The sequence below is a fragment of the Labeo rohita genome, chromosome 17 (assembly GCF_022985175.1).
Source record: "Labeo rohita strain BAU-BD-2019 chromosome 17, IGBB_LRoh.1.0, whole genome shotgun sequence".
Taxonomy (NCBI): Eukaryota; Metazoa; Chordata; class Actinopteri; order Cypriniformes; family Cyprinidae; genus Labeo; species Labeo rohita.
Window position 1 is genome coordinate 27,222,182 of NC_066885.1, and position 16,520 is coordinate 27,238,701.

General features: G+C 33.7%; 1 protein-coding gene across 2 annotated transcripts in view; it reads right to left on the reverse strand.

Moving 5' to 3' along the window:
- Positions 1-16,520, reverse strand: part of tmem63c (transmembrane protein 63C) — a 65,319-nt gene that overhangs the window by 13,182 nt on the left and 35,617 nt on the right. For both annotated transcript variants that reach the window (XM_051132720.1, XM_051132721.1), the window contains 11 exons: positions 16,377-16,414; positions 13,746-13,888; positions 9,084-9,135; positions 8,859-8,967; positions 7,452-7,525; positions 7,244-7,324; positions 7,032-7,152; positions 6,697-6,830; positions 4,458-4,580; positions 1,062-1,215; positions 810-916 (listed from right to left, as the gene is read on the reverse strand). In XM_051132720.1, the coding sequence (XP_050988677.1) occupies positions 810-916; positions 1,062-1,215; positions 4,458-4,580; positions 6,697-6,830; positions 7,032-7,152; positions 7,244-7,324; positions 7,452-7,525; positions 8,859-8,967; positions 9,084-9,135; positions 13,746-13,888; positions 16,377-16,414 (1,136 nt within the window). The remainder of the gene's footprint in view (positions 1-809; positions 917-1,061; positions 1,216-4,457; positions 4,581-6,696; positions 6,831-7,031; positions 7,153-7,243; positions 7,325-7,451; positions 7,526-8,858; positions 8,968-9,083; positions 9,136-13,745; positions 13,889-16,376; positions 16,415-16,520) is intronic.

Genomic DNA, 16,520 nt, shown 5'->3' on the forward strand with positions numbered 1-16,520 from the left:
CTATTATATTATGATAAACTATCTTACTATATATACTAAATAGAAAACATGAAATATAAAAAATAGCATTTTAAATAAATTCATTAAAAAAAAACTCTTTAAAAAAAAAAAAACTAAAAATCCTACAAATCTAAAAAATACAAAATCCTGAAAAAAAGTATCATGGTTACCACAAAAATATTAAGCAACACAAGTGTTTGCTGATAATAAGAAGATAACAATAAGAAATGTTATTTGAGCATAATGTTAATAAATTAGCATTAATCATACAGTTTCTGAAAGATCATGTGATACTGAAGACTGGAGTAATGATGCTGAAAATTTAGTTTTGCCATCACAGGAATAAATTACATTTTGAAATATACTGATAATAGTATTTTAATCCGATTTTACAATGTTTCTGTTTTACTGTATTATTTTAGTAAGCATAAGAGACTTCTTTTCCGAAAAAAGAAAAATACATAAATAAATAGACAGACAGCTACAGTAGACAGATTTTTGAATAGCAGTGTATAATCTATATGCATTATGGTAATCAAAATCATGATGTTATCATCCAACAAGGATTATATTAGTAACTAATTGCAGTTATAATTATAGAACAATTAAATAGTATATAAACAAAACATGTGTTAATAACTACATTTTAATCATTTTAATAAATATATTTTCAATTTTAAACATTTTAATCAGTACAAATCATTCAGTTTAATGTATATTTAAGTAAAAAGACCTCCCTGCCATTGTATTCTCACATTTATACACAGACTAGAAGAGTTTAAAGTCAGACGGTGGAAACAGCATCATACCTGGTCCAGTGGTACTCAAAGAAAGATGAATAGTACACAATGAAGGGCAGGAGAATGGAAAAGGCCCACAGGAGCAGGGTGGGGAAGAACTGGGTAATTACTGGGTTCTAGACAGTAGAAGACAGTAAAAGATCAAATTCAAAACATTCAACTTCCGAAAACAACACAAAAAGGCACTTTCAGTTTTATTTCGCATTCTAATGTGGCGTCATACAGCTGGACAGTTATAAAACGGCTTTGAAGCTCACTGACCCTTAAGCTTTCAACCGGCCGAGTGACGTTGAACTTGTCCATAGTGTTTACGATGATAGCAGGGGTTGTGAGAAAGAAGAGCAAGAGGAAGAGCAGAATGTTGAGCAGGACGCAGCGGAGCCACCAGCGAGAACCACACACTGACAGATTTTCCCTGGACGAACACAAGCACCAATCAACACAGCGTCTTAACTGCAGTTACAGGACAAACTGTGTGCTCTCCAAGAATAAGTGGGATGCTCAGCTGCTATTACATAAACGGGAAGATTTATGCTGGAAAACCCAGCCTAAACTGGTCAGCTGGTCTCCAAAACTGACCAAACTGGTGTTCAGCTGGTTTAGCTAGTCGGCCATCTGGACTTCCAGCTCAAAAGTCCCCAAATTCCTTCTAAAACCAACAAAAATGACAGAAATCCCTCTGAAACAAGCTTAATTTGGTGACTATGGGAAATTGGTGACTATAGAAAAGTTTCTACTCTTAGCCTTGTAAAGCCTGACATATGAAATAATAGTCTGAAAAAAGTATACAGTTGAGGTCAAAAGTTTACATCCCCCTTTCAGAATCATTAAGAATGATCCAAAATCAGAGGAATCAAACAAAATGCATGGTATTGTTTATTCAGTACTGACCTGAATAAGATATTTCACATAAAAGATGTTTACATATGATCCACAGCTGTGTGTGTGTGTGTGTGTTTTTCTTTTTCTTTTTTGTAGTGATAGTTGTTCATGAGACCCTTGTTGGTCTTGTTTACAGCATTTTTGTGTATTTGATTTTAAGATTTTTATGAGTACATTTGAGTACATTTTTCTTATTTTGCATAAATATCATATTTTTCAAACAGTACTGCCCTTCAGAGGCTACATAAGATAGTTACATGTTTCCCAGAAGACAAAATAAGTAAAATTTACCCTGATCTTAAAATGTAAAAAGTTTTCATCCCCCGGCTCTTAATGCATCGTGTTTCCTTCTGAAGCATCAGTGAGCATTTGAACCGTATATTTAGTATGAACCTTGATATTTAGGCAAAATAAGAAAAATGTACACATCTTCATTCTGTTCAAAAGTTTTCACTCCCCTGCTTAATGCATTGTGCTCTGAAGCATCAGTGAGCATTTGAACCTTCTGTAATAGTTGCATATGAGTCCCTCAGTTGTCCTCAGTGTGAAAAGATGGATCTCAAAATCATACAGTCATTGTTGAAAAGAGTTCAAATACACAAAAATGCTGGAAAACCAATAAATTTGTGGGACCTGAAGGATTTTTTAAGAACAGCAGTTAGTTTAACTGTTCAGGACAAACAAGGGACTCATTAACAATTATCACCAAACCCCCCCTTGTACTTTTTATAAATGCAACTATTATTTTCTCTTGTGAGCTATATGTAAACATCTTTTATCTGAAATATCTTATTCAGGTCAGTACTAAATAAACAACAACATGCATTTTGTATGATCCCTCTTATTTTGGTAAAATAATTAACATTTTAATGATTCTGAAAGGGGGGGTGTAAACTTTTGATCTGAAAATTGTTTTGTTGAGCATCATATTTTATACATCAGGCTTTTATAGCACATATAGTATAGTAAAATATGAAACTCAAGGTGGGAAAAAACACTTCAAATTTTATTCAGAGGGCCAAATGAAACAAAAATATGCAATTTGATGCCATTGCTGATATTTATATGGTCATAAAACAATGTGAAATTCTGAAACATGTAATATAAATCAATGCGATTTTTTTTTTAGTTTTTGTTTTTTGGAAAATGTAATTCTTATGTTTACTTCATAAAATTCTTAAATGTTTCACAGCAAAACTACAACCTGAAGGTGGGCCCAAAGTAACTGAAATTGTCACTACTGTAACAGTCATGAGTGAAACATGTCATCATTGTTTCAGTACATAATCCTTTATTTGGGGGAAATAAAGTTTTAATACAGTTATGCAAATTTTTAGTATTATAGTATGTTTAGTATGTGGGTTAAAATTCTGTAATGTGATGTGGTTGCTACCAAAAACATTACTGTCACTACTGAAATTGTGCTGTCACGACCAAAACATGGGATGTTTTGTCAAAAATACAGTATACTGAATTATCAAGTAAGATGTTATGATAGTTTTTGGTTCAATGCATATTCAAACTAATGAATCCTTAACTTTGAAATCAGTACGATCAACTTTTTGCCTTTTACAAAGAAAAATTGGATTCAAAAACCAACAAATCCCATAAATTACACTTGAAATATTGTTAAAATTAGTTATGGATTTATCTCTGAATGCTTTTTGATAAAAAAGCAAAAATATATATTTCCAAATTAGATGTAAGCAAAATCTTAATAGGTCAATGTAACCCTTCTTATTAAATTATATATTACTGTTACGGTAGTGACAAATTTGGGGAGAAGACAAATATTACAAAAATTTCTGAAAATACAATATGATACCTTGGATATTATACAATTTACATACATACAAAATTTGTGGAAAAATATATTTTTTTAAGATGTTTCCAACTCACCACCAACTATTTATATATATTAACAAGGTCCAGTTTATTTATATAAGTAAATGAGGTCCAGTGTTTTTTAAACCTCTTTGACTTTCTTTATATGAACAGAAACAAAATACCTTCTTTTGTATCTTATTTTGTGCACCACAAAAGAAAAAAAAAAAATTGTTGTTGTTGTTGAACTGTCACTTTAAGGAATAGCAATGCACATGAAAGGTGCAACAATGAGAATGAGGTTTAAATAAAATACAAACAAATACCTTTCAAAAGTAATTGTTTCCACTGAATAATTTTCCAAAATTGCAAAACCATTTACTCCATAAATGCTGTGGTACAAAACATCGAACTCACGGGCTACGCTGAACTGGAAAACATTCACACTTCAATAAATTGCTTTAATAAGAAGCAAACATGCTACAACATTAGAGCTTATATCCATAAAAAAGAAAGTCTTGAATTCAGACAAACACACACACACATACACACAAGCACACGCACACACTTGTCCAGTCAAGCAGAAAGACAGGCTGACACTGCCCCCCCCCACACCCACACACACTTACACTCACTCAATATATGATTCTCAACACATATTATGTAAGAGATATAATGGCTTTCACAGTGGCTGTCTAGGCACACACTCAGATTGAGACTTAATTAATCCAATTTCATCTCTCGAATCCAAGTGTAATGGCCTGGAACAAAGCATGTCATGAAAAATATATATGACTTCAGCTCACAGATCACTGTATACTTAAAAAACGTTAAATAAAAAATCATATAAAACAGTAAATCCGGATCATTTCATAAAGAGAATAACCTCACTGCGGTTATTCCTATTTTTTTTTGTTTTAAGATATAGACGTGGCTATCGTTTCGACTTACCAGATGATGTCATTAGGGGCCGGGGCATAAGAAACACCCCACTGATGGGACCGCACCACTGTGGTAATGCTGGACTGCTGGGGTCTGTGGCGGCAACGAGCTCGACTGTAGTCTTTCACAATACTACAGAAACATAAGCACAGACTTTAAAAGAGGTGCATGTGTTTCAGCAATAAGGCATAATGTGCAAAATGGTAATAATTTTACCAAAATAAAAGGGATCTTACAAAATGCATGCTATTTTTTATTTAGCACTGACCTGAATAAGATATTTCACATAAAAGATGTTCACATATAGTCCACAAGAGAATATAATAGTTGAATTTATAAAAATTACCCCGTTCAAAAGTTTTCATACTTGATTCTTAATACTGTGTTGTTACCTTAGTGATAGTTGTTCATGAGTCCCTTGTTTGTACTGAAAAGTTACACTGCCTGCTGTTCTTCAGAAAAATCCTTCAGGTCCCACAAATTCTTTGGTTTTTCAGCATTTTGTGTATCTGAACCCTTTCCAGCAATGACTGTATGATTTTGAGATCCATCTTTTCACACCGAGAACAACTGAGAGACTCATATGCAACTATTACAGAAGATTCAAATGCTCACAGATGCTCCATAAGGAGAAACCATGCATTAAGAGTCAGTGGGTGAAAACCTTTTTGAATTTAAAGATCAGGGTAAATTGAACTTATTTTGTCTTCTGGGAAACATGTTAGTATCTGCTGTAGCTTCTGAAGGGCAGTACTAAACAAACAAACAAAAAAAAAAATGATATTCACGCAAAATAAGAAAAATGTACACATCTTAATTCTGTTCAAAAGTTTTCACCCTCTGGTCTTAATGCGTCATTTTTCCTTCTGGAGCAGCAGTGAGCGTTTGAACCTTCTATAATATATGAGTCTCTCAGTTGTCCTCAGTGTGAAAAGATGGATCTCAAAATCATTCAGTCACTGTTGGAAAGGGTTCAAATACACAAAAATGCGAAAAACAACAACAACAACAACAAAAAAGAATTTGTGGGACCTGAAGGATTTTTCTGAAGAACAGCAGGCAGTTTAACTGTTCAGGACCAACAAGGGACTCATAAACAACTATCACTAAACAAAACAAACACAGCTGTGGATCTTTCAGGTAACAACACAGTATTAAGAATCAAGTGCACGTAAAATTTCTATATGTAAATGTCTTTTAGTAAATGCCAGTACTAAATAAAAAATAACATGCATTTTGTATGATCCCTCCTATTTTGGTAAAATAATTAACATTTTGAAGATTTTGCAAGCTGTATGTAAACTTTTGACCTCAAAATCTCATTGAAGAGATCAAGATTCTGTTTACCATATTTGGTCTATGTACAGTATGTGCATTGATGATCAATGTTTATATAGAGTGAGAGATCATGTCAGTTCAGAAGACTTGGAAAACCGCTCAATTCATATGGATTACTTTTATGATATCTTCATGAACTTTATGAAGTATGAATATTTTGGTAGACTGGACTTTCAGTGGAGGGACAGAAATCTTTTTTCGATGTTTTGAAGATGAGAAAATGTATTATGGGTTTGGAACACCATGAAGGTGACCAAATGAAATATAATTTATTTTTGGGTGAATTTTCCCATTAAAGATACCTTTCGCCTTATTTTTCCCTGCTAATTAGCTCAAGATAAAAGGTTTTATCTATTTTTTAACCTTAGTCAGAAAAAAAAAACCATGCTGATAGAAATCAAACTAATTTCTTATAATATCATACAGTAGTACTGCTCGTAATTTTAGATTTAGTAATATTATTATTTTTTAACGTGTTTAATGAGTTGTGTTCATGAGTTGATAAAGCATAAAATAAAATAAAATAAAATAAAATAAAATAAAATTTATGATTTTTTTTTATACGTTATATAATGTGTAATTATCAGTTAAGTTAGAATGTTACATTCTAACATTCTAACTTACCGTTAGAACGGTCTGACGGTAAATTAAGAATGTTAAACAGTCTAACAGTCTTAATTTAAGTTCTGTTTGTTTTAAGTGCAGTATATTCCACATGGACTTCTGGACCACCTTTAGGGACCTAGCAATGCCAGCAAATGTGTTTCAAGTTAATAAAATACTTTTTAAATAAAAATACTTTTGCATTCTTAAATGTAGGTATTCATTCCTACCCTTCAGTATCTCTTGAGCGATAATGCTGTTTCTCAATAACCATCTCAATAATCAGCTATTTATCCATGAGACTTACACTGCAGTCATTCTCTCATCTCTGAAGGTAACAAAGGCAATGCCCAGTCTCTTCATGGAGATACGGTTCTTCTCTGCATTAAACTCATCTGTCAGTTTCTCCTCCAGTTCACTGTAATACTGCTCTGCGTCAACCTGACAAAAAGACAATGACATAAAACATGAGAAGATGCGTATCACATCTCCTCACAGAGCACTTCATGACTGACGGTTGGTGTCTGGTGGTCTCCAGTGGCCAATATGAGGAGGTGCAATACCAGCCATACGGCCATTCTATATGTAATACACAAATCTATCCATTCTGACAACTATAATGAGTGTGTGAGGGACATTCACCTGTTCAAAGCCACATATATCACAGCAGAAGATCTGTGCACAAGGGTGAGTCTTTATCATGATCCTGCCATCCTTCTGAGATTTGGTTGTGAAGTACAGCCTTCCTTTCATAGCTTTTCTCCTGTACGGGATATAGTTTTAATATGGTTTAATATGCAATATTTGCGAGACTTAGTTCAATGACATGCAGGAGATGTGTAAACGCAAATGACCTTTCTAAGTCCAGCTTCATTAGTTTTTGTACGTCAAAGCAGAAGCGGATGTCTGTGACAGTGCAGCTGGGGTAGGCTTCACTGTTTGGAGACAGAAATAAGTGAAAAATGGATGCCCTCAGTTGTGTTGACATTTAATATCGGATATGCTGAAGAATGGAGATCAAACTGTAATTCTGTGGATAACAGATCTGTGCTCTTCACTCACTGCAGGTGTTTGGTGATCAGGCCGGGATCAGAGATTTCTCTGGGAATTGAAGTTATCATTAGGGTTCTGGCCACCTGCAGTAATAATAAATCAGAATGAGAAAAATGAGAGCGAGAAGTGCATTTTCTGAAGATTTTTCCAGTGCTTGCAAGGCAGCAAATTAAACAGTGTTGAGGGATTTTGGTAGAAACTTCAATTACAACAACATCAATGTTTTTTTTTCTGTGAATGGTAAAAACTACACTTAAAAAAAAAAAAAAAAAAGAAAAAAAAATTCTTTTGTTCGCATATATGTTTCTATAAATAACCTTTAAAATTCATGGAACCTTTTGATTGCACAAAAGGTTTTTTTTTAAAGTGGAAAAAGATTTTAAAAAGTACTTTTTTTAAATGTGGGATCTCTGTAAAAACCCACTTCTGGAACCTATATTTTTAAGAGTGCATCAGTATAAGTCAATGAAATATTATAAATAAAATAAAATAAAATAAAATACTCATTGTCCAGTCAGGCTGAATTAATAATAATAATAACATAAAATAAAATACTCATTGTCCAGACAGGCTGAATTTCATTACTGTATTTACCTTTAAAATTATTTTTTTTTATAGTGGAAAAAGATTAAAAAAAAAAGTGCTTCACACTTTTTTTTTTATGAGGGATCTCTGTGAAAACCCACTTCTGGAACCTATATTTTTAATATATAAATTAAATTATAAAAATTAAAATTCTAAAATAATAATAAAAAAAAATTATAATAATAATACAATAAAATAAAATACTCATTGTCCAGTCAGGCTGAATTAAAATAGATAAAATAAAATAAAATACTCATTGTCCAGTCAGGCTGAATTAAAATAATAATAATAATAATAATAATAATAATAATAATAATAATAATAAAAATAAAATAAATAAAATAAAATAAAAAATAAAATTTATGACAACTTATGATTGTAATAATGCATTGGTAAATGCTGAAATTAACATGAACTAAGATTAGTAGAAGTATTGTTCATTCTTAGTTCATGTTAACTAATGTAGTTAACTAACTAATGCGCTAAATGAATTAACTAATGAACCTTATTGTAAAGTGTTACCTATATAAATTACACACACACACACACACGTATATATATATGTGACCCTGGACCACAAAACCAGTCATAAGGGTAAATTTTTTTACAAATTGAGATTTATATATCAGATAATCTTTCTATTGATCCATGGTTTGTTAGGTCATTATTTAATATATATATATATATATATATATATATCCTATTTTAACCCTGAACATTTTTCCATGAGATGCACTCGCTCGGCTTGCAAGCACTGTTGAAAGCAGTACCACTTATGCACTAGAAGTGAGGTGTAATAACACATGCGCACGATTACAGCTGTTCACCAACCTTCTCATCCTCTCTGTATTCCAGTCGTGATGAATGATGGGCCATGCACAGTACTGTTATCACAAAATACAGCAGAGCAAAGATGCTGTGCAGCCACAAAAATGTGTTCCTAATGCACGAAGAAGAAAGAATTATTAAGATCATGCCAACAACTTCATAAATATGTACATACACAACAACTCTTACGCTTTTCAGGTCTACATCCATCATAAAAAAACAACTTACTGTGCGGGTACATTAACCACTGTTGTCCGGCCAAAATTCTGCGGGCTATCTCCTGAAAAGCATAGAAATAAACAACGTGTAACATTTCATACACTTCTCACATACCAGTGTCAAAAAATAAAACTCTGAAAGTAATTTGAGGCCTGTGCGGTACAGCGCAAACTGAATGTGGAATAAAAAACTCCCTACACCCTAATCATTATGCTTTGGGTTTGGTTGCTATGACAAATTTGTGAATTTCCCGGTTTATTTCACAAATACAGTGTCAAGTTGTTTCACAGAGATGACAGTAAGCGTCAAAACCCTCACCCTATTTTAACCAGCCAGCCCCGAAGCTCCACCACAAACTGGTCTACCACACATCCACATTTAACGCTTTTAGAGGACCACAGTAAACTTCTGCCACCAAGGTCGTATGAAAGTCACATGAAAAGCTTATTGCAGGTCTAAAAAATAACAAGAGGTAAAGCTGGTGGCTTTTCACAATGCTCTTCTTGTGGCGTGGATAGTCAAGGCCATTCCCATATTTAACTTGGCCCTTTCAACCCTCTATCGTGCCACCCAACCATCTTCAAACACTGTAGGGTGGTCTGGATTATGCTTTTACACACGTCCACTAATGGAGGGTTAAGACTGAGGCCTTCTACATTTTCAAGAGTTTTCCCAGGCTTTTCCTACAGTCATTCATCGACGGGCCCACACGGAATCTGCATCCGCAAAACCATACACAAATGTGACACGTTCTCCCAGCGTTGTGCCTTTTTAAATTGTAGAACTCTCAGCTACATTTGATGCATTTGTTCAGATACATTCCACAGATTTCTCCAATTCCCTCCAAGTCAATACAGAAAATGTACACTGCAGTCAAAAGTTTGGGGTCAGTCAGATTTGATGTTTTTGTCTCTTATGTTTAGAGTAAAATCAGTAATATATTGAAATATTAAATTAATTTAATATAACAGTTTTCTATTTTGATAAATTAAAAAATTTCATTTATTGTTCTGATGGCAAATCTGAACTGTCAGCATCATTACTCCAGTCTTCACTGTCACATGATCCTTCAGAAATCATTCTAGTATGCTGATTTGCTGCTTAAGACACATTTCTGATTATTAAGTTAAAAACAGTTATATTTTTTGGACACTGGACTACTTTGAGGAATAGAAAGTTTAAATACGAAGAATTTATTCGAAACAGAAATCTTACTGACCTCAAACTTTTGAACGGTAGCCGATATTAAACTACACAAGCTGACTTACTAATAGGTTACTTATACTTTTTAAAGCAAAATTTGGCCTTTTATTATACAAATTATAGAGAAAATGATTTATTGGCATATTGTCAGTAGCTCAATATTTAGAGCACATGCATTAATCCTGTTGAAGCCTGTTTCCACCACCAAATAAAGAATTAAAAAAAGGTAATTGCAACTTTTTATTTCACAATTCTTTTTTCATTGGAATTGTGCGATACAACTCGCAATTCTGACTTTTTTTTCTCAGAATTGTGAGATATAAACTCGCAATTGCAAATTATAAAGTCAGAATTGCATAATGTAAACTTGCAATTGCAAGACAAAAGCTCAGAATTACGAAATTTAAACTTGCAAGCTGCAATTCTGAGAAATAAAGTTAGAATTGTGAGCCATAAACTTGCAATTCTCAGAAATAAGACTTTATTTCTCCGAAATATATGAACTTCTGATTTCATAACATGGAATTCTGAGAAGTGAAGTCAGATACAAACTCGCATTTGCGAGAAAAAAAAAAAAGTTTGCTATTTTAAGGACGGGAAAAACGGTCGGCGCACATGGTCTAAAAGGGTTGTCCCAATTCTCTTAATGAGTCATGGGTGTGTTTATAGTGTAAACGTGCATTAAACGAATCAGAGCCTCATCTCCCATTCCTCTGCAAGTGCTAATCACAAATGCAAGTATATCTCCTAATTCGGACTTTATAACTCGATTTAACAAAAGTAGTGAGTTTACTAATTCTGAGGGGGAAAAAAGCCAGAAGTGTGGGATATAAACTCTGAGCAGAGTGGAAAAGAGAGAATGACGAGTTGTTTTTCCTCTAGAGTTGTGGGATTTAATCTCTGAATTGCGAAAATAGTCAGAATTTTGAAATATAAAATCAATTTTACCTTTTTTATTCTTTTATTCCACAGCTCCATAGACTGCCACTTGAACCGCCCATAAAAAAATGTCATCCATTTTTGGATCTGTAAGACTATCCCACTATCTAACATCAGTTTTGTTGAATAATCGCTTAACGCTGGGTGACAAGCTCTTGTAATATGCGAATAACATTTTGAAAATGTCAATATAATCAATATAATCTATACTCTTTTTAAATCTAAGTATTTTGTACCGTATCCTTGTAATTCTATAGCTGTAAAGGCTATCTCTCCCGGGTTTTCTGCCATGCTGCATGCACATCCCAAATGTTTACAAACAGATAACTGGTCTATAGGCACATTTTACTAACACGCTCTTTATATAACAAGAAAAATATTGCGCCATTGACTTTAGACCAGGTTTTAGTTGGTCAGTGGCGGAGTCTATTTCAGTTGCCTCAAAATGGCAACTCACCAACAATGTGCCTGAACACACGTCGTTTTCAGACCTGCACGCCCACGGGCGCACAAATGGGCGCACATGCATTTGCTATTTAAACAGCGTGGAAATAAAAACTGCGTCAGGCTGAAACTAGCAAAAATCAACTGCGTCGCGCCTGGCGCCGCATTGCGCCAAGTGTATGGTAAGGCCATATATCTCACTTCTGAGACAAAAAGTCAGAATTATGAGTTTGTGGGTGGGTTGCACCAACAAGGGTTTTATTTTAAATCACTTGTGTTGCGCCACTTAATTTTAAACATAGATTAACAAATCGGGGATTAGAATTCTAATCTGCGATTAAAAATTCCATCTACGATTAATTTTCTCGGCCATGATGGATTTGCCATTTTAATTAAACAGCAGCAATGTTAATGTTTCTTATTCTTCTTAAATGACAGCCAGACACTCGCTTTCGACATACCTCTTGTCGATAACAGAAATAAACTTGTAAAATCTCAGGCGTCTTGATAAACTGCTACGCAGAGAAACCGTTAGATTACACGGCTGATAAAGCAGGCAATGGAAGCTCTTACATGGATTTCATAAACCTGGAAATATATTTGTATTATCAATCAATGGTGTAATATGGCAGCAGAGTTTACGACAAAACCGAGATAAGGAAAAACAGTCACGGTTCACGGAGTGACTAACCTTCGCTCGACACACCGTGTCTGTCTTTGTTTAATCACACACATATTGTAATTGTAAGTGCACTTTATTCCATTTAAACCTCCTCGGCTGTAGGTTTAAAGTTCATTTCTAATTGAGATTCAAATCTGAGTTATGAAGCAACAGGATTAAAATGAATCGATCTTTAATATAAATTAAATCCAGGATCAAAATGGTTTATGTAAAGGTTTAAACTTTGGCACAACAGAATATCCGAGATGTAAACTCACAATAGTGAGAAGAAAAGTCAGAATTGTGAGATAAAAAGTCGCAGCTACCTTTTTTATCATTTTTATTCAGTGGTGGAAACGGGCTTTACAGCTGACAAAAAAAGATTTTTGGGATAAAAAACACTCACTCACTGACATAATAAGTGATAAGTGTGTTAATTAAGATTAATTTCTATGCAGCCAGCACCAATCAAAATTAATTAGGTTTCATGTCTGTAATTTTCTGTCAAACAGGTAGTTCCATCTCAAATTACACCACTGCTGAGCCAAAAACTCCTCAAACAAAAAGAGCAAAACAGATGTTTTGAACAGCATAGTACCTGCTATTCTAATCTTACTACAGTATAAACCATACACGGTATGACTTGGTTTGCCAAAAAATACACAAGTAAACATTCTAAAACATTTCCAGTGTGATGAATGAGCTAAAATTCAGCCATATCAGTCTTAATTTATTTCTTAATAAATTGCCAAATGTTAAAACATTTTTGTAGTTTGATAACAGATTTCTTGCGGAATTACAGATTACTCATAATAAAACCATGTGTGGCTATTAATAATATTATTTTTGTTAAATAATACTGTTTGAAAAAGAAACAGTTTCTGATTCAAGTGCTATTTTGTGGAAAAAAGTAAAATAGTGAACAGCTTGCAGAATATATAGTGCATTATGCACTACATTACTAATACTTCATTGAGTCTGTGAGTCAGTGTTTTAAAAGCACCACAGATCCATTTCTGACATTCAAGAAAATAACCTATGAATGGCTTACTCAAACAATTATTAAAAGTAGTTCATTTTTAGATTTTATTTTCCTTTTAGAATGTTCTTTAGATAAATTTCAGAGTAGGCCATCATGCATTTAGGCATTTAGGTCATTTCAGTCATTTTAGATCATGCAGACTAAAGAAAGAAACCCTAACACTAACAATCTGTCAAAACTAATTCATGAGATTATTCTAAAAAGTCTTTTTTAGGTGCAAGCACACTGATGAATTAAGATGTTTTGTTGATGTAATGTTGTTTTAAAGTTTACTGCCTTTTCCTGGATACCAAACGTGTTGTGTCTGTTGTCATGAATCCTTTATGGCTGAGCAATACTAGAGTAAATAGTAACCAAGCAGTTATGGAATTGGTGGAGGTACCGAGGAGGTTCCCAGAGAGGTTGACAGGCAAGATGATGGTGAGCGACAGCAAACACACCACCGTCATGAGCAGGATGATGTGACGCTGGAAAGACAGGTACGTGATCGCATCAATGCCACATTTACTGCGGATCTCTTCATCCCTACGGAAAGAATAAAGACAAAAAAGGTCTCTTTAAAAACATTTACAATTGCAATTATTTTTTTCTTATTTGGCAGACACTTTTACCCAAACTACCTTGGTCAGTACGCAGGCCAACAACTTAACACTTTAATACTTAAAACTTTAATCCTATCCATTCATTTACATAAAAATACAAAGAACATACAATTTATGCAAGGAAAGAAAGAAAGAAAGAAAAAAATAAACCAAACCAAACCAATCAAAACAAAACAAAAAACTAAACAAAGGGAAATGATATCAGGACACAGGACACTTTTTTCAATCCCGAAGTGCAGAATAAGAACAAAAATCTCTTTACAAATATTTACAATTGCACCAACCCCAACCAAAACAATGCCAAACAAAAACAAACCAAGCCAAACAAAGCAAAACAAAAGGAAATTATATCATAATTCCTGCAGACTTAATAAATCTAAATAAAAAATAAATCTCTTAAAATGTAAGAAGATTGGTCTGTTTTACAAAAAGTTTGTAAAAAGGTTTAGTTCAGGTAGTAAAATGTCATGTGGTGCAACTATAAAACTTAAAGATATTTATGAATTAATAATTCAATATAACAAAACAAAACAATGGCAAACAAAGCAAAACCCAACCCAAACAAAACACAAAACCAAAGGAAATTATATCATAACTCCTGCAGACTTTTATGACAAGGTCTGCATACAAAAATAAATCTCTCAAAATATCAGAAGATTTTGTCTGTTTTACAAAAAGTTTGTAAAAAGGTTTAGTTCAGGTTGTAAAATGTCATGTGGTGCAACTCTAAAAAGTACATATATTTTTGAATTAATTATTCAATATAACAAAACAACACAATGGCAAACAAAGCAAAACCCAACCCAAGCAAAACAAAACAAAACAAAACAAAACAAAATTATGTCATAATTCCTGCAGACTTTCATGGCAAGGTCTGCATACAAAAATGAATCTCTTAAAATATCAGAAGATTCGGCTGTTTTACAAAAAGTTTGTAAGTTTAGGTTGTAAAATGTCATGTGGTGCAACTCAAAAAAGTACAGATATTTATGAATTAATTATTCAATATAACAAAACAATGGCACGACAAAGCAAAACCAACCCAAGCCAAACCCACAGGTAACAAAACAAAACAAAAAGAAAATATATCATAATTCCTGCATGGCAAGGTCTGCAAACAAAAATAAATCAGATAATGTTTGTAAACAGGTTAAGTTCAGGTTGTAAAATGTCATGTGGTGCACCTCCAAAAAGTACAGATATTTGTGAATTAATAATTCAGCATATTTGTAAAACATCCTTTTTACGTTAAAAAAAAAATATATTAACGTTTAGTGTACGCCACATGACATTTTAGAGTCAGTAAACTGAAGGTTTTCTTGAAAATTGGACTACTATTCAAATGTTTGTGGTCAGTGTGCTGTTCTTTTTAACTCTGATGCATAAAAGAATCCTGAAAAAAAATGATCATAATTTCCACAAAAACATTATACAGCTGTTTTCAACATTATATTAATAAGAAATGTTTCTTGAGGCAGAAAATCACCATATTAGAACAATTTCTGAAGGATCATGTTACATTGAACACTGGAGTAATGTAGCTGAAAATAAAGCTTTGCCATCACAGGAATAAATCATATTTTACAATATTCCAAAATAGAAAACAGTTGTTTTAAATTATAACAATATTTCAAAATATTACAGTTTATACTGTATTTTTGGTGAGCTTGAGACAAAAACAATAAAAAGTCTTACAAAGCTCAAACGTTTGAATGGTAGTGTATGTTCAAAACCACACGAAACCACCATGAGAACAAACATATGGCACATGTTTTAAACTAGAGTTTTTCCTTCCTTATAAAAGATTCTACATTTTTTAAAAATCATGCACGTTATTGACCCGTGTGCATTCTCTAAGAATCAAACCTTTGACTATAATTTAGCTAGATCTGCACTAGATGAGTTAAAACAGCAAACACAGCCTCTGTGAGAAACTTCTGTGTTTCCAACGAATTATTGGCTTCGGTCAACAATATATGTGTGGCGGCCTTTTTAAAAGACCACACAAACACACGAGGGCGTTGGGGGCTATTATGATTACAAAGAGCCCTCATACACACAAAAACACAAACACACACACACCCCTCCGGCCTCGCCTCGCCTCACACAGAGCGAGGAAACTCTCAGCACGGCCTCTCGGTCGCCTGGGAGTTCAAGAAGCTTTTAAAGGCACCAGCTAAATATGGCACCAACATGCCATCCGAGTCGTCCAAATAACATCTCTGCAACCGTGGAGACAGACTAGCGGCTGGTTTACGCTTCTGAAAGGCTTTTGAGCGTGCCCAGACGTTAGATGTGCTGGTATAGCGCCCAGTCCACCTTTACTCTGTGTTTTCCCTTCTTAATGAGATATAACATGAGCAAACAGGACGCTGGCTGATGACATCACCATGCACTTCTTGCACACTTACTTCATGTGGTACAGAGATGTGAGCCAGGAACAGAAGCCCTATAAAGAGAGGGAGGGAAGACAACGGTGTCATAAAAAGGTCTGGCATATTAAAAAAAAAGAGCGCGTCTGGCTAGCTTAGCATCTGTCAGAGTCATTTGTCCTT